Here is a 26,753-nt window from a genome sequence, read left to right on the forward strand (position 1 = left end):
ATGAATTGAATATCAAACAGTGCCACAGGTACATCTTCCCATTCTGTTGCACTACCAGCTTAAGATTGTGAAGATCACATGCACTTCCTTGGTGCTCCGGCTACTTCACAGCTCTCGTCCAAATGAAAGGACTCCCAGCTGACAAAAGGCTTTTCTAAATGTGCCCCTCTACTTGAACCATTGAATCACAGAGTGGAGAGGGAAAGTTCCTTTCAGAGAAAAGATGTTTGCTCACCAGAGCTGAACGAGCTCCAACAACCTCCTTTTTCTCTCAACGTGACTCCTCAGGCGTTACCTGAGTCGATATTCAGCCTGCTGGTTGAGAGCAACTTCGGGGGCATTTCTCTTTGGTCGTACGTTATGAATCTGACACTCTTTAAGACCTTTTCCTGTTTTCCTGCAAAGACAGAGTCATTTAAAGTTTAGTACAGCTTACTAGTGTGTTGACCTGCCGCCCTTTCATTTTGAGGGAATGTTGTGCCATTGGGATGTCAGCTGTGCCTCAAACTGTCGGGTCTCAACGTGATCAAACGGTAACAACGGGACAGGTGACCTCCAGGGTTAGCCGCTGAAAATACATGAAAAACACTTAGGTGCTATCAAAGGTAAAATTAAAGATTTTTTCATTTAGTAGTGTCAGGACTCTGGTATTTGTCATGCAGCTATCTTTAATGTTATTCATTACACCTGTGCTGCGAGTCAACAGTTTATCCATTTACAAAGACGAAGTTACATGAGTCACAGTTGGAGCACTTCTTCAGATTCAGCATGAAACACTCAAGATTAAACATTCAGGACAAAAGATAAAGCCTCACTCCATCCCAAGCCCACAGGAACGGAATGGAATCACACCGTTCAGGTCAGTATTGTGATCTCATGGGCCCCGAAAGACTTTTTCCCATTGTCAAAGAGATGTCTGTAAATCAGTAGATACATTTTTGAGCGTCAAACCCTGCAAAAAAACATACGTTTCACTATCAGGATTTGATCTATTCAATCTGATAACATTTGAAAAGTCTAGATGAGCCTTATGATTAAAATATTTAATCCCCATTTAAGTATTCCTTCTGGACTATTATTGTAAGTCAGCAATACTTATGCAGCTCCTGAGTCTAAGACAAATTTCACACCGTATCGTATCGTATCGTATCGTATCGTATCGTAACGTATCGTATCGTATCGTACCGCATCATACTGCACTCGTAAGTCTCTACTGTGCTTGCTCTGTGGGCCCCGTAATGCGTAAAATAAAGTTTTTCTGTCTTAAAGCACCACTGAGCAACTTTCATAGGAATAAACAGGGATCCGTCTCCAACGCTGTATCCAGGTTTCTTAAGACATCTGTGCTGCATTCAGTGTTACTTTCTATTCTTCATGTTAACATTCTTTGTCAAACAGACAATGGTTATGTGGTTAATTATCGGACATAATCTATTACCATGACAACCAGATTGCTGTTTTATTGTACATGTCAAAGCGAGAGCATTGATATTAGCATGGATAGTGATAGCGACCACTCTAACATAAGTTATGAGGTGGAATTCAGTCACTTCTGGATGACACCCACTTCACTTAACTATTTAACTACTAGTTTCCTTAGTGCCAACAACCCCAATTTTTTAAGACAAGTCAAAGGTTGAGGTAAATGTTACCACTTCCAGTTGGTTCATTTGATATCCTACAAATTAGCACCAAAACAAATGACGTTACATACTTAACATAAAGTTACACACTTTACTTAAAGTTACATGAGTTAGATTTAGCAAGGTTTTCTTTGAAATGTATGGTCTGTGTCTTCTTAGCTGTAACAACAAACATTTTGAATTTGCAACCACTCTGAATTCAGCTAGCTGTACCTAATAATTTGACAACTCAGTCAGTGCTTCTGTTGTCTTTTTCTTTTTCAGCTGTATCCTCATTTGCTGCTGCAATAACCTAACTTCCACCCTGCGATCAATAAAATCAATCAACATGTCATATGCGCAGAGTAAATAGGAGATTTTTTCAAAAGTGACACGAGGCTCAGCCTTCGATCAGGGCCATGCCACTTTGAATTAATTAAGTTGGCAAAGGTGATGCCTTCTCCAGCTGCTGACCAAGGCCAGTGTCTGCTGGCAAACACTGACAATCACAATTAGAGTCTTAATTATAATGAGTTTGGCCAGACTTCACCGGCTGCTGCTGCTGTCACCCGTTCATTTGACCCTTTAAACTCAGAAAGTGAAACTCAGTTAGCCACAGACTTCAGTTTGGGAGGTTCTGCTGAGTCAGCTGGATGTTCATTACTCTGACAAATGAGTGACACGCTCCTTTACTGTGACATTTATCATGTTCCAGCCTATAAATGGCCTGATTATGAGCTATAGTAAAACCAGCGTCTAACACAGACTGATGCAGGTGTCACAGAAACAGACTGCTCAAGTGACTTCAGGAGAAATTCATGATCAACTCAAAGGTCCAGTGTGTAGGATTTAAGGTGATTTATTGGCTATAATATAATATAACATAATATAATATAATGTAAGCTGCTTTTTTACCGGTTAATTTCTGTTTGTTTTGGAGAGAAAGAGACCTCTGTGGATAATTCAGCTCCTGGTAAAAACCTCCTGAACAATGAACACTGAAGGAATTCTAACCAGGAGAAGTTCCAGCTGGTTGAACTCTGCAGTCTTCACCACTAGATTCCACTAAATCCCCCTAAATCCAACACACTGGACCTTTAAAGGTTACTTCCAACCCAAATGGCCATTTATATATCAATTACTTACCTCAAGTTACGTTGATTTGTGGAGTAAATTTTGTTTTTCTCACAGGCCTTCACGGAGAACAAAGAATCCAGAAACTGAGAATATCCTTCATGAATTAAACACATGGATTTCCAGTTTAAACAACAGCAAAACTATGCCAAAACATCCATTTACAAACTGTCTCATTTATCCAGTGGTATGCACAGTTCTCCCCACACATGCATTATAACGAGAACCCCTATGACTTTAACTCTTGAGGAGTATCCTCTGTTTTTGGATTCTTTGTTCACCATGGAGACATACGAGAAAGTTTTCTTCACAAACTCAGGGTGAGTAACTGATATACAAATAGGAATATGGGGGGCAAAGTATTCCTTTAAGTCACTGTAAAGGAAACAGTTTTGCTATCAAGATTCCTATAATTGCATGCAACACAGCCATATCACAAAATCATGTAGGAAACATAAAACCAAGACTTTATGTAGAGATTAAAATCTTCCAACTTTGGTTCCCCTCAGTGGCATTATAAAAGACAGACAGTAACTTTTTACTGGAGCTGTCTTTATGTCCTATCAACTAAAATGTCTGGCATGAGAATAATTTGAAAAATGCTATAATTTGTAATGATCATGTTTCTGTTGATATGGTAAACAGAGAATCATTATCATTCATTTGGAGAGCTGATATTCACTGTCTGTTCAGATGCTGACGGAAACACCTGTCTCTTTAGCAGCTAAATGCTCCACATTGTTCACCAGCCAGTGTCTAACTGTGTGTATCTGCTGTGTGCTGCTGAGCAGGTAGAGTACAGTGGGCTTTTTACATCTTATTATTTATTAAAAAAACAGCTTCCTGCTGTGTGTAAAATGCTGCTAATGGGAGCAGTGAGGGTGCAGGCTATAAAACCAAACAGAGAGCTGGAATATAAAACACCTTAGGGCTGAGGGGAGGTGCAGAGTTCTCACTTTGTCACTGCAACTGACCCTTTTAACGTACAAGTAGTCATGTGGTTAATTGTCAGCGAGCAAATATTGATTAGTGAAGCTTTAAAATTTATTTTAAAAATGTGTAGTCTCCAAACCAAAGCTGAGAAAGCCTCAGAAACACTTCATAGCTGTTTTTACAGAGTAAAAAGTGTTTTGCACGAGGAGTACAGTGATCTTCATGTGTAGAAATCAGTGGATTGGCCCTTTAAAATGACCTCTGGATTTGGCTGACTGTATTAATTTCATTATAAACTTTAATTCAGACTCTTGCCAGTGTTTTCTGAGCCTGGATATGTACCAAAAGCAGCTCATCCTTGGGCTGGTTAAAGCCTCTATTATGCTGTACTCTGACTCACATGCTCGCTACATTAGATGTCTTGGAAGTGTCTCACATGCAGGAACACCAGAGGGGACAAACAGTGACTGTCACGATGCAATCTGGGAAAATTAAGCAGCAACTTCATGGCATCATTATAAGCCACTGTGAGTTTCTGCATGCTGCTTTTCCTGTAGATAGTGCAAAGGTAAGCTCAAGACATCAGTGTGCAGAGAGCTTGAAATAATGAACATTTTACAGTGAACACATATCAAACCTGCAGAGCAACATAATGGCCTGAGCTTACAGTTTACAAAACTGTCGTTAAATATCTCTGTCATTATTCAAATCATCCATAAGAAAATGGCCATGGTATTTTATTTCTTTGCATCTCATGAGAGGAATATCACACATGTGAAACACGGGAAAAAACTACTTCCTCTCTGCCTCTGACTCTTACCTTACTCTTCTTGACATTATATTTCATATCATAATCTTTGCAGTACTGCGGGCATGACCAAAGTCCAGTCCAGGGGCCAACTGTGGCCCACCGACAGATATGAAACAGCCCATGGCTCATCTTACAAAATATGCTAAATGTGGTCCACCACACAGAACTGGTTAATCCGGCAAGATAATGTTGCATTTTTTACGTTCACCTCACAATGGCAGGACCATCGTCCAGTTTGTAGACATGCAGCAACGCAAGCGGAACTTGTGGGTTTTGATATCAGACGGTAAACAAGCAAACTAAGACAGAAGTATAACTTTGACAGCGAGGGCCATCACATTCAGGAGCAGTAGAAAGTTGACCACTAACCACTGCACCACCATGTCGCCTAATAAGCTATTTCTATATAGTGTATATCCATACCTTTAGGAAACTGTCTCCGGGTCCGCCCCAGGTCGCTTCCAGGACGAAATGATTTACGGCACTCAGACGACACACGTCATCTTACCTAGCTGCTTACATTTATAGTGACTCTTTTAAATAGTCGCTATTCCTCCTCCTCGACCCAACATCCGCGGGGAGTTAAAATAGCAGCAATCATCGGGTAAAAGTTCCGTGAAAGCACTGGACTCACCAACAGTCAGCCACGTCTCAGTCACACAGAGAAAATCCAATCCTTGGGAAGTCAGGAAATCCTTCAGGATAAACGTTTTGTTCGCTAGTGATCTAGCCTTTACCAGCCCAATCCTGGCAGGAGCCGGCAGGTCCACGGCGTTAGCTGTCCGGGGAGCCACACACAGAGGCCGCAGGTTGCGCAGATCCACCCTGCACCAGCGGGGACGAGGAGAGCAGGGGCCGCGGGGCTGGAACACCTCATCCGGGCCGACGACAGGTACCAGCCAGGCGTCTACAGGGTCCAGCGAGTGCTGAGAAATAAAGAGGCGAGGCACAGCTCCATACTCGGTCCAAGAAGCCGTGGAAGTGCTCGCCAAACAGGCCTTCAGCCTTACCAGCCGACCGCTGCGTTTACCCCGGCGGCGGTGGCGCTTACACCGGAGAGGTGGAGCTGGGGCGTGGCAGAGGTGAGCTGGGATCCCCGATAGGAGCGGGGGCAAAGTTTTCCCGTCTTGTTGTTTCATTCATCCCCAAAACAAACACATGCGCGAGCCAGGTAAGCGTCTTTATGACAATACGCACTAGAGCTCATGGGAAATGTAGGCTTCATTCCAGCAAAACACTACCGCTTTTGTCCACAGGGTCGTCAAAATCAACTCAAAATGAAAGTTCCTTGTAGGGGCTTTAAAAAACCCATACGATGCTATAAGCAGTGGACCCCCAGGTATTTTCACATTATCTAATCTGACCCCTGTTCAAAAAAAGTTTGGACACAGCTGCCATACTGTGAGCACACATTCAGTAGCTGCTGCAGCCCAGCACTATTTGGACAAAAGAATACAAGATCATCAGCATACATAAGGTGATTGACAACAGTTTCCAACGAGGCAGCCTGTGTTACACAAATGCAATAGTTTTGATAAGTCATTCATGTACACAGTGAAGAGAAGAGGGGACAGATAAAATGTCAGCTCTGGCCAAAGACCTTTGTAATAAAGTCTAAACACAAATGGCTGTGCACATCTTATTAATATTGAACTATCTTCATCACAGGATTTCTTTGTAGTAGCAGCTGCTTCACAGCTCTGGTCTGAAGAGAGAGGACGGTGGTGAGTGTTGTCTCTGAGCCGGTCTAGACTTTGTATCAACACTGTGATCCCATCACTCTCACCACTTGCTGAAGTGGTCTGGGACACATTTGACCACATATATTTTGTAGTATAAACACTTATGTGTCCTGACACATCCCTGACAAGGATTGCGTCATTAGTGCGGGATGCAGCATTTGTTTCGGTGACAGTGCACTAAAAGCTCTATTTTATGTTGCGCTGGACGAAGTGTTGTGTGACCATCCATCGTTTTACCCTGTGGAAGAACACGTGTTGAATTCTGCTGGTATCTCTTTAGCTGTACCGATACAACCGCTAGCGTAAGTAGGTAACAGCGGCGTGTCTCGACTGTCTGCTTGTGTTCAGATCGTCACAATGCATGATGACACCAAGTCTAAACAGTCGCTTTGTTGAAAGTTCTCCCAGCATTTCCTGTCTGTCTTCACTGCCATGAGTCAAATAGACGAAATACAACAAAATAAAATGTTCAAATGTCATTGATGAAATGTTCTGATATTGCTCCTCAGTCATGGTTGTCTACATTGTATTTGTACTGAGATATTTTCATTAGAGGATTACAGGTCTGGACCGAAGAGAAGGGACGGTGTGTTGTGTTTACTTTGTCTTTCCCTGTGTTTCTGCTGCTGCTGTTAATCAGGACCTGACTGACTGTGATTGAAGACACCTGTCTGTTTCTAAACTGGACTAATCAGTAGATTAGCAGCAGCAGCTGAAGAGTGCCTCAGTGCAGAGACAAAGTGCTGTGGATGGTTTAATCTGGGGACGGCAGACTGATGTGATCCAAACCTACTTTAACTACAAATGTAGTCTCAGCAACTAAAGTCAAAGCAACATTTTGGAAGCTGCTTTAAATGGATCATTTAATCCACAAACAGCAGACAATAAATAAATCAAATGTATTACTTTTTGTGTATTTTTTAAAGCGACAGGTCCCCTCAAAATCAGAAATACATATTCTTCCTCTTACCTGTAGTGCTGTTTATCAGTATAGATTCTTTGGGCGTGAGTTGCAGAGTGTTGGAGATAACAGCCATAGTGATGTCTGCTTTCTCTCCAATATAATGGAAGTAGATGGAGCTCAGCTTGTGGTGCTCAAGGCATGCTCAAAAATACATTCAAGAAATTCAGCAACAATATCTCTTTGCAGAAATCATGTGTCTTTTTTGATTTGGGGTTGAACTGTCCCTTTAAAGGTTTTTTGCATTTCTATTTTTTGTCAATAAACCTATATTTGTAATACTGATGAGCTGAGACACTAAAAACATATTTTACTTATTACACTCATTACTTATTTACTTATTATTTATTTTACTTAGTAAAGAGTGAGTTTTATTTGTCACTTTTTAATGTTATATTTATATGTGTATATTGTAATGGTTATAAGTGACTGTAAATTGCTTTTAAATTGAAATACAGATTATGAGATGTGAAAAAATCCTCACTGACCATCATGAAGCAACAGTATGTTTGGCGTTTAAAGTATCTGCTGCCCTCTGGTGGTGGAGTGTATGTACAGCTCAGCCACAGAGTGAGGATTCCACTCCAGTATGCACACTGGCTTATTCACACTGTCCCCTGCTGTCCACTGAAATGAAGTGCATCAGATTGGAAGTAATTTACTGTTGAACTCTTTTGACAGTATTTACATTTTCCTGACAGTGTCTCAGTGTGTGAGTGAGGAGATTGTCTAAAGGTTTCTGAACAGGTCAAAGCACTGACTTACTCAATGCAAAGCTGCTGCCAGAGGTGGAGAAGCTTCCAGATGATCAGCTGGCATATGTTTTTGAGGCTGTGCAGTGACTATAAAGCTAAATGTAACTTATGTTTGTAACAAGCTCTGACTGCCTCAACTGCCTAATTGCCCCTAAATTTTATACACTGGATCTTTAAGTCTATGTTTTCATTTTCTTTAACCCAAATGTAATGTTTTCCAGGGGGTTGGGTCAGGCCCTTAGGAAGTGCACCATTAGTCAGTGCCTGTTTTTGTAGTGGTCATACAGTAATACTGCAATTTCTGGGGTCTGTCATATGATGCCCTTCCGGCTTTTTAGACTTTTAACATGGTGAAAGACACGTCTGTAAATCAGTTAATGTATTTTTTGAGCATCACAGTCCCCACGCAATGACTCGTTTTGACATCAGGATGTAAATTAATCAGTCCGATAACATCTATAAAGTCTAGAAGAGCTGCAAGATTAAATACTGATTCAGTTTAGTTGAGTGCTAGGCCGGAAGTCAGCCATTAGGTCACACTCAGCGGAGCTCAGCCGCCGTACGTCTCTAGTGTACTTCCTCAATTGACCTATGGCTAAGCCACGTCCACTCACTTGGACAAACTATCAACATTCAGTGCCCGGCGCTATGGCAGGTGTCACAGTGCACGGCATTTCACAGGAGGCAATTTTTGGGGACATAATGATCAGATGTCATTGAGAAGTAAAAGGGCCTAAACTACGCATTGGAGGGATATATTCATCATTTTATTGTTGAGAAGGTCGATGAAAAGCTTAAATTACAAGCCAAAATTTACAGGTCACAGTGTACGCTTGTGAACCACATCTGGTTGCCGTCGCCATCAAAGACAACAAGTTAAAGTGCCACTGAAGTTAAGGTTTTTGGCTCAGAATATGAGAAAAGGATAACGGCCTTTTTACCATCTTTACCAAGAGTGTCTCTCCGTTAGTTTGGTGCTACAGTATTTACACTGAATCATTCAGCATAACGTTTGCCAACCTTTATTATCTCTGCCATTACAGATAAGTTAATGAAGCTAAGCTCCGGAAGTTAACGTTAGCTTAACTAGAGCCCTTTGGACAACAGCTAACAATGATGTACGATCACCAAAGTACAAAACTAGACCAAAATAGGCTAATGAACTCCCAGCAAACAAGGTGACATGATGAACAACGCAGCTAGGAGCTAACGTTAGGCTAACTTTAGCTACCGTTAGCTAGAGATGTTAAAGATAACTTTATATTTCTTTCCAGCAAAGTGACAATATGTTGCCTCAAACACAATGTTGACTTACCTTAGAACAGATGTAGACATCATTGTTAATCTTATTCACGTTGAGTTGATGTTGTGGTCTAACGTTACCACACAACTTTATCCAAAGGAGACACTTTTCTCGGTTGAGATGTGGTTTAAAGTGTAAAAAATACACCTGGTCGCCCAGCCTCTCAGGATACCTTGTGTCAGAGTTGCATGTACCCCATGCACACTGTTTGACCATTTTTAAACTTCAAATCTCCGAAAAAGCTCATAAAACCGAACATAACTGACTTTCTGTAATGCATTTCAATGGACGTCCAGGCAGAGAATGTCCCAGTGTATGGGAATGGCTATACGCACTGTGATTGGCTTGTCGCGTTTGAGGGCGGGATTTAGCCATAGGTCAATTGGTTTAAGTTGAACCAGGAGAGAACGGGCCGCACATTCCATGCTGTATCCAGTTCTCCTAACGCATCCATGGTTTGGGTCAGGAGAAAGTCTAATGCACGTGCCCTTTACCCTGCGCCTGTTTGCCCGACTCTCCCTGAAGCACATAACCACCCTACATCAGCAGTCTGACACTTCCAATACATTCACCAGCTGTTTTTTAGACATTTCAGATGGCTTACCTGAAAACTCCTGATGCTACTTTTGCTTTAAGCTACCTACCAACTCCTTTGAGCAATACCTTGAGAAACTGAGGCAATTTACCACTTTGCAAACAATTGAGAAACCGAGGTGTGATTGGTTACCTTGCTGAGCTTACAGTCACAGTTCACTGATTTGAGGTTTTTGTTCTCCCATCAGGCTGCTGCTCACTGCCAGTCCCACAAAGTGAGGTGAGCCTGTTGTTGTGTAAAGACGACCTTCGACCTGTAGTTCATACACCCTGCAACATCATGTGCAAGAAACAAAAGACTATAATAAAATGATACCAGGAGGGGAGTGGAGATCTGAATGTTTAATACAATTATACAGAAAACAGCTGTACAATATACAGTGCACACACACACACTCACACACACTCAGTCTTTCTCGCACACACACACAGAGCCAAAGAGCACACGATGACTATAGCACACATTGCATGAACAAACACAGTGCTCAGAGGATCTACAGAGTTTTCACTGTCGGCCATGTTGGCTCCACCCTTCAGCTCACTGGCCGTTGCTATAGACACTGTTGTTTCTGTTGCCCTTGTCACCATGGTGATAATATGGACGATGTCTTTATTCACAGTCAGAGGAAAGTGACAGTAAGGTAGTTTTATTAGGAGCTGTCTGATCTCTGAGCATCTGTGTGCTTAAAGGAATATTCTGGTGTTTTCTGATGATCGCACTTCCCCCGCTGCTGTAAATCTGTTTCCGCTGGGGAGCGCTCGTGTCCACAGTTTCTACAGTGATGGCTGAGAGTACAATGTTGTGCTAGCCTATGGGTATATTGGCCAAAAGTACAAGACGACCCATGTTGTAAGAAAACAAAAAAGCTTCAGTTAAAGTGGTCACATGTAAACTCTGATTAGAAACCACTGATTCACTGCTGCTGCTCTCTGAGGTTCAAGCCTTTGGCCACGCCCCAATCAGTGATGTCACAGCAGGTACAGGTACAGGTAAACATTTGGTCTGCTTAGAACAAATGCATCTCTTAAAGTCACAGTGAAACAGCAGTTAGAGCATCTTCAGCTCCTGTAATGTGACGAACTCTCGAGGAAAATGGAGAATAACAACGTGAGGAATTTAAATCCTTTGTGGGACTGATAACCCAGGGTCCCAATGGGAGGGGGTTTGTATTTTTTAATTGTAAGTAATTACTGAACAACTAGTACAGGGTCACCGGAATAGATCTTGGGAAATGTATTTTAATTTCACTGTGTCTTTAAGAGGGTATTGTGATTTATGAGTGCTAGCACTATAGTCACCTTCTTCACAGGGACACAATGATGACCTTTGCTAAGCCACTTTCTCTAGTTTGCTTTAAACACACATATTTGGTACATATTGTTAGTCAGCTAACAGCCACAGCTCTGTACACTGGCCATTTGTACATGAAATGCAAAAACACTCCAGTGGTGAAAGTCATGCAATTGAAACAAAAGAAATTCACTTTTCACACCTGTACAGGTGGTTGTTCTGCTTTTGGTCACATTTTTTTTTTTCTTTCTTTTTTTTTTTTTTTAAACCTAACGGTCATGAAGCTGAGTGCTGAAATAATTTCAGCTTGCACTGACATCACTTTACACCAACTCCAATGATTTTCCATGTGCATCTTTTGATTGGCTTTATCGCATCGTCTCTGAAAGCTGCTCTGTGTTCAGTCTGAACACACGTTTAAGATTGTACAGCAAAGAAAGTGCCATTTTTAAGGTCTTTTCAGACCAAGAGTGATAAATTTGTGCATATTAATTGCACATTAAGGTAAAAAAAAAAAATTTGATCTCTATGAGCCTTTCCACACTGAATCCAAAACATTTGTATTTTGCCATGCAGTTTTTTTTTGTTTATTTGTTTTTTGTTTGTTTGCACAGGTGGTTAGATATCCACAAATTTCAAATACCATAAAAACAAGCCAACAACTTTTGCTCATGTGATCAATATATTTTCTCGGACTTTGACATCATAGTTGTCTTTATACTGTCCCATAACTATGTCTATATTGTTAATTGATCAATTTGTGGTCTCACAACACAGTGACAAACAAGGTTATAAAGACACAAACACAAACAGAGCATCTGAGAAAGTGTAACTTAGCAGTTAAACTTAACTGTGACAGTGAGTAGTTAGGCTAAACACACTTCGTTGTTTAGGTAACATATTAACATCCATGTGCATTGGCTAACGTTATGTTGTAGAGGATTCATGTGTCAAAAATGATATGTAGTCATTGTAAAAGTTAAACTATAAAACCTGACTATATAGGATAAACAGTAATGTTACATTAGTTATTAATGCTGTACACACGGTCAGTCAACGGCTGTATGATGCTAACCTTTCATTTTCAGTACAAGAACACCAACATTTGTGTCGGTCTTGGTGGGAAAGGTTGAACGCAAAACAATCATCAACAATTTTTTATGTTTGTTTTTTTCTTCCATCCCTGGTGTGTAAAGGCTTTTCCCCTCATCTGTAACTTCCGTCCTAGGAAACAAAATATCACCGACCAATCAAGTAACAACAAGGCTAACAGTATACAGCCATGCTAGCGGCTCTGTGAGGCTACTTAGGCACAGCGGTGCTTTGAGCTAAATACTTTCACAATAGTAAAGCTAACATGCTAATGTTTTGCAGGTATAATGTTTACTAAGTTGACATTCTGACATTCCCGTCTACACATATGCAGATATTTTCAAAATGAATATTTTCCCCCTCCGTTTAAATAAAGGAAAATTCTGTCCACACAGCAATTATTTTACAAAATATCTCTGTACACACTACAATGCAGAAGCGATTCAGGGTGCCCTATTTAAACTGCTCTGGCCTGCCTACTGTTGCTGCTTCCTCTGCAAGCTGCTTTACAACCTGCCTCCAGCCCAGCTCCTCCTTTTCATGCTGTGTCTGACTTATCAATGTCATTTCTGTTTGTCATTGATGCTGCTCTCTTCTGTTCCTGGGGGGTCTTTGCTGCTGCTCTCCCTGCCTTAGGCTTTCCATGTAGGCGCATGGAAGGGCAGGGAGGTTTGCTCCCTTTGCCTCAGGCTTTCCTTGTTTGCGCGTGGAAGGGCAGAACAGTGTGCTCTCTTCACCTTAGGCTTTCTGCGTAGGCCTGGGAAAGGCAGAGAGGCCCCAGAACAGAGCCATACCACCAAATATAATACTGCAAATGGAAATAAAGTTTTCTTTGACTAAAGTGGTCCTGACTAAACTCTGTTTGCTTGTGGACACAAGGCCAAAACAAAGAGGAAAATAAATGTTTTCAAAAATACCTGTATACGTGTAGATGGGGCCTTAGTTTAGGGTGTTAGCATGCTAACATTGCTAACTGGTACTAAGCACATTGTACAGCTGAGGCTAATAGGAATGTCTTCAGTTCTGCAGGTTTTTTCCTCATGTATGTGATGACAGCGCTAGACACAAAGTTATTACAATTCATCGTTGTTAAGACACTTCACTACAAGAAAAATAAAACAGCCTCTTGGTGGCGCTAGAGGAAAAGTCAGAGAATCACCAAAGTAGATACAATTCATCCTTCAGGAACCATGAACATCTGTACACAATTTTACAGCAAACAATCCAACAATATCTCAGTCTGGAGTCAAAGCTCTGCCGCTAACGTGGCTAACAACAGCTCCGATATCCTGGAGGATGTTTTGATGATTCTCTGACAGCTCTGACATCACATATTTGGGGGCGTGGCCAGAAGCTCAATCTGCTTAATAATATGATCCCAGAAGAGAAAATGAAGCAGAAATCACTTCTAACATAAGAGGTGTACAACCACACACCTGTCCCTGTGCTCAGCTTCATTCACAAAACCTCCACAACCGCGTCTTCACAGCTCCATGTCTCATTCCTCCAGCTGACAGACATTAAGCCTGCCTTAACCATCAACAGCCACTCTTTGGTTTTCACCTGCCTGTCTTTATTTTTATTCAAATTTTGATATTTCCACTAATTTCACAGACATTGTTCCTCTGAGCTGCTAATAAAATCATAAACACTTTCACCACAGTGAACCATGGGCCGTGAAGCTGCTAAGAAGCTGTTATCTGATGAATGTCGTCACTTTGAATGTGGTATTTTCATGGTCAGTTGTAAACATAAGGTCTAGTGGCCCTTTAGGGGCCACTGAGGGGCCTTTGAGTTGGCTGCTGTGTTTAAACAGAAGAGTCTGAACCCTCGTTGTCACTGCACCGCACCACCTGTTGACATGGTGATCAGCCACAGTCAGATACAGTGGTGAGTTCAAGGTGGAGCGCCATCAGGCGTTTTCAGGCACTTCATCACCGTCCTCCTCCTTCTCCTCACCTGGCCCCGCCCCTGTAATGGTTACCACAACAGCTCAGCTCACTGACAGTTACGGTTTAAGAAATGTGTCCGAATGATGTCATGTTAGTACCGTTCCAGGTCAGGTGGACAGGTGACTTGTCTTCTTGTGTTTCATCAGGAGGACAGGCCTCAGAGTTCTGTGATTGGTCAGAGGTTTGTCCATCAGGGACACTGTGACTGGGTGAGGCGTGTGATTGGATATCTGAGTTGACATTAGACTCCTCTTCCTGTTGTTCCTCTTTCTCCTTACTGGCCAGCTCTGCGCACAAAACAGGAACATTTAAGTTACAGAAAACATGAATGCTTCACATCTTCCCTCCGGCAGCCCATAAGATCTATACAGTCAGCACAATGTCAGGTGGACACCCAAGATTAGAGTCACCAGTTCAGTATCTGACCAAATGTCTTCCTTCTGTTCCTGAGATATGATGTTGAATAATGGCCAGAAATGTGTTTTGTGAGGTCACAGTGACCTTGACTTTGACCTTCAACCACCAAATCCTAATCAGTTAATTCCTGAACCCAAGTGGACATTTGTGTTGAATTTCAGGAAATTCCCTCAATTCCCTTCTTGAGATATCAAGTTTGCAAAATGAGATGGACGCAAGGTCACAGTGACCTTTGACCACCAAAGTTTAATCAGTTGTTCCTTGAGTCCAAGTAGACGTTTAGATGGTTGTGCCAGATTTATTTTTAAAAATTCCTGCCAGGTGTTCTCGGGATATAACGTTCACAAGAATGTGACTAACAACGCCACATTGACCTTGACCTTTGACCATCAAATTCTAATCGGTTCAGAATCGGTTGACTCAAAGTGGACGTTTGTGCAAAATTTGAAAAGAATTGCCTCAGGGTGTTCTTGAGATATCATGTTGACAAGAATGAGCCAGATGCAAGGTCACAGTGACCTTGACTTTTGATCATTGACCATCAAAATGTAATCAGTTCAGTCTTAGGTCCAAGTGAGTGTTTGTGCCAAATTTGAAGAAATTCCCTCAAGGTGTTCTTGAGATATCGTGTTCATGAGAATGGGACGGAAGGACAGACCAATGCATAAACTGAAAACTCGCTTGCGGCCACAGCTATCACCAGCGCCTCCTTCTAAACACAACCAGACACGTTCCAGCAGGAATATGATCCGAAATTGGAGAGAACTTAACAACACTGGCAACCAAGATCACTGGTTTCTCTAATGTCAGCATGTAGCTACATGTAGCAGTGTATGTAATGTAACACACTTGTAGTAGTGGTGTTTTCAAGAGATTTTGCTAAAACCAAAATCTCAGAGGATCACCTGAGTCAGCAGGATCCATTGTCTTGGGACCTTGAATATCTGTACAAAATTTCATGGCAGTCTCTCCAGCAGTTGTTGAGATAATTCAGTCGGTGCCAGACCGACAGTTTTATGGTGAAGAGTCAGCCAAATGTTTCACCTGTTATCATCCGGCACTGTTTAACACTCCACTGAAGTCACCTTCTGTCAACACTAATTAGACTAATGACTGTCAGACATCAAAGGAGGTGCCCTACTGAGAGCAATGTCCCCTATTTAGCCTTTTTTTCCCCTCTGTGTAATGAAACAGAGCCAAGTCATTTTTCAAACCCAGGAAATACAGATAATGCAGTTTAAGCAGAGAGACATGAACTGAATTTATGGCATTTTCGAGGACTGATGACAACAAACTTAATGTACAGAGCTACAAATGTATGATTTTGAGTGTATTGTGCCTTTAAATCCACTTGTGTGTGTGTGTGCGTGTGTACCATGCACAGACAGCTCTTTCCATCTGTCCTTGTTGCTGCCGATGACGCTGGATAGGTGGAGCTTCATCGCCGGCAGGTCGATGGCTGTCAGGGAAAAGTCCAACTGTCCATCATCGCTGTTCCCGTGGCGATTACTACTGTGTCTCTGCACCGACTCCACGGTAACTGTACCGCTTCCTGTTAGGCTGCAACAGAGCAGAGTTACGGACCAGCAGGGGAAGGTCAAAACCAATGGTGCCCCACAGAAGTGTCCATATTCCGTCCAATCATATAAGACGATGGCCTCGTCTTAAACAACCAGGAAGTCCATGTAAACTGGTGAAACTGATTTAAACCGCTGACTGTTTCTATTAATACTTTACATTTTAGAAAAAAATAGTACAACTATTGGATTGGTACTTGGTATCGGCCAATGTCCTGACTTTGGATGTCAGAATCATAATCTGGGGAGAGAACATTGGATGAGTTTTCTAACACAGTTGCTCATCTTTCAGACTGACGATTAAATGAGGAGGAGGGAACTAGTACGAGTTCAAGACCAATTTTCAACACCCACCCTTACATCTATCATACTTGTGGAGAAAGTATTTATGTGGAAGTGGAACTGTGATCACTTTTATGTTGTAACCACTTCCCTCAGAAGTATTAGTAGCAGTAGTACCTGGACCTCCTGTTTCCAGTTTCTTTGGCCTTCCTGTCTTCTTCTATCAGAGGACCAATCACCTTCTCTGTCGTGTCGATCAGAACACTGAAAGTGGGCTCCACGATAAAGTCAATGAAACCTGCAACCAGGAAAAGAGACGGATGAAGAAAGGCAAGAAGGAAAGGTAGGAGGATGAAGGAGTAGAAAGGTAGCCTTGAAGGTAACCTGTGAGGGTGACGTGTGCTTCAGTGTTTGCATGTGGAGGGAAGCAGCTCTCTCAGGGTGTCATGGTGAAGACGGCAGAAGGCAACGAGTGATGATAGCAGTAGAATTAAGTGTCTAGATGAGCTTAGTTCAACGTCATGAGAAGGCCATGTTTGTTTTTTTGTGGTGAAGACTGCAATAAAGCCATCGCTGGTGAATGGCACCTGAACGCCTCGCCATCCTTCCTTCTGCAGATTTGACCGGAATACTAGAAGCTAGTAACCAGCTAATAACAAGCCAAGCTAATTTTATGCTAATAAACCAGCGTGTCCCCAGCTACGGTTCGGAGCCAGTAAAATGTCACTGAGGGAGCTAACGTCACATTACACTGAATTTGTGAGGGGAACTTTCTTTTTCTTGCATGCCTCCATGGCAAATGGAGAATCCAGAGACAAAGAGAATTCTGGATGAATTGAAGCCATAGAGATCCACGTGTAACAACAGCAAAACTATATCAAAACATCTGATTACAAACTTTCACACAATTCGTGCAGTATAAAACAAGTCTCATTTATCCAATGGTCTGCTGAGCACTTCCCAGACAGACAGACCTTTCTGACAGGAAGCTGAACAAGGAGTGAAACTTATTGATGCTCTCTACAAAGCCAGACTCCATTGACAAAAACAGTAATTTTACCTCACTGAACACAGGAGCTGCAGGTTCACCGCTGAATTGATCAGTTAGTTTGACTGTGTTATTGTGTGACTTTGTGTTATTGTGTGATTTTGATGAATCCAAACTATCCCTTTGAAACACCAAAACATTACCAATTGAGGCAGCCTAAAGGGGCGATCACACAGAAATGAGATGCTAGAGACGTGGATGCTTCAAAGACGCTTGAAACACTGGAAGCGCTTATTCAATACGAGCTAGCTACTGGCGTCTGACACTCAAAAAGTTGAAAATATTTTAACTTTTCAGCGTCAACACGCGTCTATAAACGCACGTCTAAAAAGAAGCGTCTACAAAAACACGCATCTAAAAATACGCTTGAATCACCGCTCAGACGCGCCATATCATAGGGAAACAATGGTTTTACTGGCGTCGCATTTCCGGCGTTTCATCTCGGTGTGATCGCTCCCTTAGACCAGCAGCTCCCATGTTTGACAAGATAAAATTACTGCTATTGTCGGTGGAATTTGGTTTTGAAGAGAGCAAAGATAAATTTCAGTTTTAGTTCAGTTCCCCATTGGAAAGGGCTGCTTGTTTGGGAAGTCCTGAGCCTACGACTCCATAAATGAGACTTGGATTGTACTGAACGAGTTGTGTGACACTTTGTAAACAGATGTTTTGATATAGTTTCACTGTTGTTAAACGTGGACCCCTATGACTTCAATTCATCAATAATTTTCTCAATTTTTAGATTCTTTGTTCAGCGTGGAAGCATGCGAGAAAAACAAAGTTTTCTTCATAAATTCAAAATAACACAGGCTGAGTGACTGATATACTAATGATCATTTGGGGGCGTGAAGTATTTCTTTAATAATCAGACCTATCCCTCAAATGTCTGTGAATGAGATCAGTTCTTCAAACCACCAGCAGATGCCGTGGTTGAACTCAGGTTAATGAACACCGACAGCCTCCTGTCAGGAGTCAGTGGTATCATCCTCCTTGTGTCTGTTACTAGTTAACGAACTCCTCACCTGCCTGCTGTCCTCAGTTGTTATTGGTTGATGGTAGTTCTTACCTATCTGTGACTGGGCGATCATGGTGGCTTTGCGGTCACAGAGAGGAGAGAAAGGAAGGCCGAGCTCCACCTCTTTATCTCCCTGGAAGAGAAATAGTCACCACGGCAACATGAACATGGTGTGATTTCTTTTTTTAAGTCCTCAAATCAACTGTGTGATATTTACATCCACGTATTGTCACTTGAGCATAACAAGCAAACAGTGTGAATTCAAACAGACAGAGAAGAAAAGCAATCTGACCACACAATAAATTATTACCTTTCCTTTTGCAAATAGAACCATATCATTAACAGACAGTTAAAATAGCCCCATTTAAAGGAAAATGTTGTCAATACGACGTTTGAAGCTCTGTGGTTCATGCAAATTTTGCACTCGCTACTTTTGTTTTAGAGATTCTGAGAAATGACGACTCCCACAAAACAACCAATATCACAACAGGCTGCACAGCCTCCTGCAGCTTTCCAATAAACACAATTTTTACATGAATCAGTTTAGAGTAAATAACCAAAAGTATCCACCTGTAAGCACCACTGCATCTAACTGCGTAGGGATCTACATCCAGGTCAGCATCATTGAAATAAATCGGAAACAGATCTCTTTTTTTAATTCAATCAAATAACTGCAAAGATCATAATAAAGTAACAAGAAACTGAAGCAGGCAGATACATTTTTTTTTATTTAATTCAATTGAATCTATTTCAGTGCCCCAGTGTTGAGTCCGGGAAGCTGTAAATGAGTGAACATTTTAGATCTTCCAGTTCCCTCGTCTCAGAGTCAGTGGGTTGTTGGTTAGGTGCCTGAAATAAGATCTGTGGTTAACACAAGCTTAAGAGACTTTCACAGTTTTGTCAGTAAATACCTCACTTGTCTGTTCTGAAGCTTTTATGTGTCTCATAAAAGCTTCAGAACAGACAAGCGGCTAAATGAGATGACAGGACATCATCACGCCGAACATGGCTTTGCAGCCTCATTGTGGTGGTGATGTTGTCATACGACCTTGCCATTTAGTTTTTTACTTCTGACGGTTGAATGTATGTTTCAAAAATCATAAAAGCGATGGTTATTGATAAAGATCATCTTGCTGAACAAAATGCGTAACCACATGAAAGACTGTTCTCAACAGAGCTTATATTCTGCAATAACCTAAAATCAAATGAAAAAATCCCAGCGGCGTTTTGATGAGGGAACCAAGGCGACACTAACTTCCACATCCGCCTCCAATAAAACTTCCCCCCTAGAACACTAGAGGCCGTACACATGCCGCATTGTTAACCGCCTGGAAAACACAAGGCCAGGCGCAGCGTGCTACTCTCATGTCTTTCCTGTGCCAGCTTTCAAGAGTGCAGAGCTGATCATCCTTCAGGCGCTGTTTGTGTGTCGGCCTGTTGTCAGTGGGTCACATGTAAAGCTCCGGCAGCCCTGCACTAACATGATCAACTTATTCTAAATATGTATAACAGACTGATATTTACAGATGAAGGCTATGATTGGTTGGTCGTCATCACATGACATGCAGTTTGTGCTGTTGCATTTCAAAAGTTGAATTCAGTTTATCTCTCTGCGCCCTGAAAAACAGGCACTTGGGAACACATGCTGCGACGGCATCGCTGTGGGGTTTGAGAGTGCCTGCTGTGCATCTACTTTAACAACAATGAATTTGAGGGCGCAAAAAATGTGGCATGTGTACGGCCCCTTAGCTAGCAGCTGATTTGCATCTGTTGTCCCTGGGCAGGTAAACAAAAACAACAAAGTAGAAGCCAAAGTGGAGTAGAAGCCAAAATTGGCATGAAAAGAAGAGACTCGAGTAAAGTAAAAGTACCTCTAATTTGTACTTAAGTGCAGTACTTGAGTAAAAGTACATAGTTACATTTTGCCATTGGTGTGTGTGTGTGTGTATGTGTGTGTGTGTACCTGTCTGAAGAACTCCTCCATCAGACTGTGAGTCCAGCGGTAGTGCAGCGGCCAGGCTTTGGCTGGATGACTGATGTCTGCAGCGTGAAGCATCAGAGACAAAACCTTCACTTTGTCTAGACTGCAGAGAGAAAGACGACAAAGACAAAAGTCATTTTAAAATTATTCAATAATAAACTGTAACAATGTTAAGTAGTTGGACCGGGCAACAGTATTGAATTACCCTTTAAACCTTCAGCAAAATCTGTGGTAATGAATCTGATACTGAATGGAAAAGAAAAAGGACTGCTGCCCCGTATGTTCAACACACAGTGTTGTGTCTTTTATTTTGTATTTGGATCTGAGTGTGCAGAGTACACTTCTCCAGACAGACACTGCTGCAGTAACACAAGCAGAACCAGCGTGCCGACAGGCTGATGACAGCGTCTTCCCCGAAATCTCATCCGAGCGTGAGCTGAGCTGCGTGACAGCTTGCCTCCCTGCACACCTCCTCTCCTCCAGCAGGTCTGACACGCAGAGAGGGGAAGCTGGACTCTGGTCAGACTCAGTAACACTGCTGTGAAAGCCCCTACAGGGACGCTCAGAGCAGTCTGCTCCAGCAGTCTGCAGGACCTTATGTTGGCCATTTCACCAAACTCCCACTGATGATCTTCATCAGATGGAGCAGACACACGCAGTCTGCCACAGTGCACTGATGGAGCCTCTATAAAGCTGCTGCAGCATTTTATATAATAATCAGCCCTGAAAGGTGAGATGAAAAAATGATTTCATCTGAGTGTTGGAAACACTGAATGAGTCCAGTCCAGGCAGGATGACGATGGTCAGGTTACACAAAGAGAATTAAAACTGCAACTGACTCCAGGAATCACAGCATCAGTTTCATATTATATCAAGATATTTCTCCTCATCACCAGACACCAAATGATTGTCTTGTTACAAGAAACTCTTCTTAGAATGGAATAAGTGTATTTCACGATTCATTTGAGATTAAAAGGGTGAATTTTTCAGTCACTGCTTCGTTGTTTTTACAAGGAGAGCGAAATATTACGGTGAATTTAAGTCTGGGCAGAAGTGATGAATCGTTTCGAGCTACAAAGAGAGGTTAAATTGCTCAGATGGCTGATATATGATGCTGACTTTACCCCAGCATCACAAGATCATGGATTTAGACAATGGACCTGTTCTGGTGCCTCCATGTGCAAGATTGTGGAAAAATGTGAGCTTAAAAGTTCTGATAATCTATGTCAAACATGAGGCTTCAGTGGGCAGGACGTTTACATGTATTTACAGTTCTGTAAAAAAGGTAAAAGGTATTAATCCAAGAGAACCACCAGCTGCCAGTCATATATTTATTGATGCTTATAACTCAGGCAGTAATAAAGGTATAATCAGCAAGCTAAAACAATGCCATCACACCTCTGAATAAGGACACTGCAGATGATGTGAAGCAACGATGGGAAAAAGAGCTGGACACTGAAAAAACTGAGGACATGTGGCTGAGTGCCTGGGAAATGCCACAGTCAACCTCCACTAACTCCCGGACCTGGAGAGACTTCTGCTGGGGAAGCCTGATTCGCGTTTTCATCACACCCAAACAGAAGTCTAAACAAACTGGCACCAACCAACCAAGTGGCTCTGCTGCTGGAGGGACTGTGGAGAAATTATGGTCGACCATGCCCATGTTTTCTGGTCTTGTTTTTCTATTCTATTTTCAAAAACGTTGGGTTTTAGTTTTAGTATAACATTTACATCCCTTTTTCTTGGACATATTCCTGACAGACTAAGTAAAGATGATATCTATCTAAAGATCCTGCTGGCAGCAAGTAAAAAGGCCATTCCAAAATTCTGGCTCTCACTGTCCCACTGCTCGCCTCTTTGTTAATACTGTTAAACACTTACATCTTCCAGAACAGTTGACCTACTCCATATGACTTCAAGAAGAATTGGGCGAACAGTGGAGGAAATGGTGTGTTTATTCAGCCAATGAGACAGATTCCACATGATGATTGTTCGTACCATATACAACAACCTACTTTAAAACAGGAAAATTTGCCATGACTTTGTGAACATCCCATGACCTTATATTTGTCTTTTTTTCCTTTTTTCTTGTGTACTGCTTTTCTTTAAAAAAAAAGTTCATAAAGAAAAAGTATTAAAGGGAACTCTTCTTATTATAACAAGATATTTATCTTATTATATAGTTAGTTGGTTTATTATTTTTTTAGTTTTTTAGTTTATTTTATTCCCGTGTCATGCACCTAAAAGTGCCCAACCCTCATGGGTTTATAAGACACCAAAAGAGATAGTTGCACCGTTCACAGATAATTCATAACAATTCAGTTAATTTCAAAATAACAAAAAAGAAACAAACATACTATAACAGCTCATTCTTGAACAAAATATTCTCTCTTCTCTCCCAGGCCTTGCAGACTTCCTGAAACAAAGTTCAAGCTTTTCATAATCATCTAACTCAAAGAAATAAACATGGAAGGAAGGCATTCTACGTAATAACACCTCCCTCTGAGCCTCATAAGCAGGACAATAAAACAAAAAATGAACTTCGTTCTCAGTTTCCCCTAATTCACACAATAAACAAAGTCTGTCCTCTTCTGGACAGTTACTAACCCTACCAGTCTCTAGAGCTAGAGGTTACGTTCCTGAACGTAGCTGTGCACAAAGAGATCTTTGTCTTTTGTTAACATTATACCTCACAAAGGGTTCTGTGCTGTAGCTGTTCTTCATGAGACAGTTAGTTCACAACTTTGGTTCATACCAAATATCAACAGACCATTTCTCTTTATAAGTAAGGAACATTTTACTCCTAATCTCCTGAATATCACAAGATAACCTATTCTGAAAAATAAATGACATATCGTTCAAGTAAAATAAGGATTCAAGCTCTTTAACCCAAGGATGACCATGTGAGATACCCCAATTAAATATCTTTTTACTGAACCTTTGATCAGAGATCTTCACAAGTCTATTCCAAAACTGAATCATTACACATCTATGCCATATATCTTGTTTTACAAAACATTCCTGTTACCACACAAAAACAATGTGTATATTTAAAAAACTGCATATATGTCTCATATTAAGGAGAGACACTGCAGGTCAATGCATGCACAATCTGAGAAATAAAGTACACAGTCTTTGTTTGAACTTCTTCCAAACTGGATGTTACAAAGGCAGAGGATGAGCTCAGCGTAACAATATGGTCAAAGGGAATTATTTTTCTCATCCACACACTGGAAGTGTTTCATCAACGATCCCATCACATTATCCACCACGCATGTAATTATATGATCAGATGTCCTGGAACCTAATGAAGAGATTTCATGTTTGCTACTCTGTCATTCCTCCTTATGAAACTCTTGTGTTCACTTGTTCTGCTTCAGCGCACATGATGTTTTACCAACATGGCACAACCCACAAGAACATTTGATCATGTAAAGATCATTTGCATTAGCATGTACCAAGATGTCTCTACAGTAAGTCTACGTCCTCTTCAGTAAACTATGAGCGGTGGTTCTTTTGAATCCATAGATATTGTCGGGTCTGATCAAAACCTCTTCCAAATGATGAATGTTCATTCATAAGATTAAAACTTTTTGCAAATAATCTTGTAAATAGCCTTTATTGTGTAGGGAGCCTGAGGTTTCCTGTGTTTTCCTTGTTCCCTTGTTCTTTAATTTGCGGGATATGTGACATATGGTGCACAGGCTGTTGTCAGTTACTGAGAAATACACGCACAGCTGATTAATCCTGCCACACCTGTGCACAACAGTGAAATGGTTGGAGCAGTTTCTATGTAAACTCACTGTTGGAGATAAAGGTGTTGAACACCCCCCAATTTTCTGAAATGTATGTTTAACTATGATAACGATTCATTATCTATTCAAATACGTGCTGATTTGTGCACATTTCTAGAGCAGAAATCTGAACATTGGATAAAGCCATGCTCAGAATTCTTGTTTTACTTTGTCGACACATTAACAGTTTTTAAAGAGAAGATTGTAGACATCTCTTTTAATCACTCCATAAATCAGGAAATGCTGTCACCAGCCATAAAAAAGCCATATTTGGTGTGTTTTTAGGGATGAAATGTTCAGTAAATCAGGCTATGAATTAAACATGAACAAACCTCTCTGTACAAACCTTCAGAATATAAACAGGAATAAATTTGGAAAGGTCGGTGTATGGAAATGTTAGTGAGGTGGAGATTTCTTCTAATATATTCATTTTATATTTATTCATTTATTTGACAGGGACGCTGCAATGTAACATAGTTCCAATACAGATTATGGGACTGGTGTGTTGCACAGTGGGTTTATAGTTGTTGCTTTACATGTAGACCTAAAATGTTATTAAGAATATACAGTTTAAAATGATATAAAATCACAATACACTGGCTTAAAGTGTGAGGAGAAACTACTTTTGAGAAAATGGCCTTTAAAGATATGTATTGTAAAATTCCATACATTTTAAGACAAAAAGTGAGACACTACAGGTGAATGGGGAAATTTTTTGACCATTAGATATCACCGTGAAACTCCCCAAAGTTACACCAAGACTATTATTTTTTAGTAGGCTATAATAAGGTTTCTGAAATTTAATGTTTAAATATGCAAATTCAAATTATCTAATTAAATATGCGCTTAAATATGCAAGACAAGTTATAGAAGCAAAACAGCCCAAAATCTCAATATTTATGTTTTCAGCTCACCCAAACATACAGAATTTGTCTTGTTACCAACACATTACACAACCACATTATGGCAAGAAAAGTGTCTTGGTTTTGTGCAAAAGCAGGTACGTTTTGCGACACAGATAAAATGACATATTATAAAAAGAAATGAGGTCACGGGGTCAGAGGTCACGGCTGCAGCACTGACCTGTGTGTCTGTGTCAGGGAGTTCCTCATGGTCTTGATCTGCTGGAAGTGACAGGACATGTCTGTGGACATCACCATCTCTATCACCAGAGCCCTCAGCTCCCTGCCAACAATCAGTACACATGATCAACACAATCAGTGATCGATCACCATGGCAACTATCAACTCATCAGTGACATGTGGCCCACGTGTGTGTGTGTGTGTGTGTGTGTGTGTGTGTGTGCACCTCCAGTCGTCCTTGTTCAGGTTCACCAGGATGTTCATGTCCTCCTCTGCCATCAGCCTGTAGGCGGCGCTGACGTGGTGGTTCTCCAGCACCGACCTGTCGTTGTACAGAATGGCCACCTCTGACCTGACGGACACACACGACATCCAATCAGACGCTGACGTTTGCTACAGTCGCATTATACATAGAAGTTGTACATACATGTTCTTGTTATTCACCTGAGGCCTGGGATAAATCACCATGGTAACTGATGCTGAACAGCTAGTGTAGAGTGTGAGATCACAGCCTGTGAACACCCCGACCTCTGGCTAATCAGACCACTGAAGAAAAACCTATCCATGGACAAGAGCCTGGAGTCTCAGGTAAAACACAGTAGCCTGTATGTTGTTTGAGGTCAGTAGAGTCATTTCATTATTTCCACTGGTTTTAAAACAGCTTCTAACAAACACAGATATCCTTTACACACTAAACACATGATTTTAACTTGTGCAAAGTTTATTTCAGTCCACAGCGACAGTGTTGCTATTTTAACACTCTGATTCATCACTGCAGCTCAAAATAAGATGAGACACCTGTGTGATGAGGACGAGGAAAAAGATAATATTTTAATTAGTAAAACAATCCACACACTGTTAATGGGCTCCCATTATTATAACAGACCTCATCAGTCATTAACTGGGATACTTCTCCAACCTTTACTCCAGTGACAGAAACAGTCTGGTGTTACTTTAAAGTCTTTTATGTGACAAATTCAGAAGAGTTTCATCATCTTTCATCATCGTCATCTCTTTACTAATGTCACATACAGCCTGGTGATGTCTACACGTGATGTAAGGCTCAGCTGGCGGTGACTTTTTGGACAGCATTTTAAATGTTTCAACATTTTCCGTGATTAGATTACAGATTACATCTCTGCAGTTATCCAGGGGGACAATGTGACAGGTTAGTCAACCAGATAATGAAAAGATATCCTGGGTAAGCTGCAGTGGCTTCGTAGTACAGGCGTCTGGTAAAGAGATTCATTCAATGTTTTTGAGCATCCAATGTTTCATTTCTCTTCTGTGACGACGACGCTCGGTTGACGACTTTGGTCCACAGTGAAATATCTCAACAACTATTGGATGGTTTGCCAAGAAATCTGTCA

The 26,753-nt window shown here is 41.3% G+C and overlaps 1 protein-coding gene across 1 annotated transcript in view; it reads right to left on the reverse strand.

The window, feature by feature from the left end:
* Positions 1–13,789: 13,789 nt before the first annotated feature.
* Positions 13,790–26,753, reverse strand: part of pde1a (phosphodiesterase 1A, calmodulin-dependent) — a 44,634-nt gene continuing 31,670 nt past the window's right edge. Inside the window, exons 9-16 of the mRNA XM_033617538.2 lie at positions 25,610–25,735; positions 25,385–25,486; positions 20,490–20,610; positions 18,578–18,659; positions 16,644–16,764; positions 15,983–16,167; positions 14,289–14,477; positions 13,790–14,209 (exon numbers count right to left, since the gene is read on the reverse strand). Coding sequence (XP_033473429.2) covers positions 14,151–14,209; positions 14,289–14,477; positions 15,983–16,167; positions 16,644–16,764; positions 18,578–18,659; positions 20,490–20,610; positions 25,385–25,486; positions 25,610–25,735 — 985 coding nt within the window. The 3' untranslated portion in view covers positions 13,790–14,150. The remainder of the gene's footprint in view (positions 14,210–14,288; positions 14,478–15,982; positions 16,168–16,643; positions 16,765–18,577; positions 18,660–20,489; positions 20,611–25,384; positions 25,487–25,609; positions 25,736–26,753) is intronic.

The sequence above is a fragment of the Epinephelus lanceolatus genome, chromosome 14 (genome assembly GCF_041903045.1).
Source record: "Epinephelus lanceolatus isolate andai-2023 chromosome 14, ASM4190304v1, whole genome shotgun sequence".
Lineage (NCBI taxonomy): Eukaryota > Metazoa > Chordata > Actinopteri > Perciformes > Serranidae > Epinephelus > Epinephelus lanceolatus.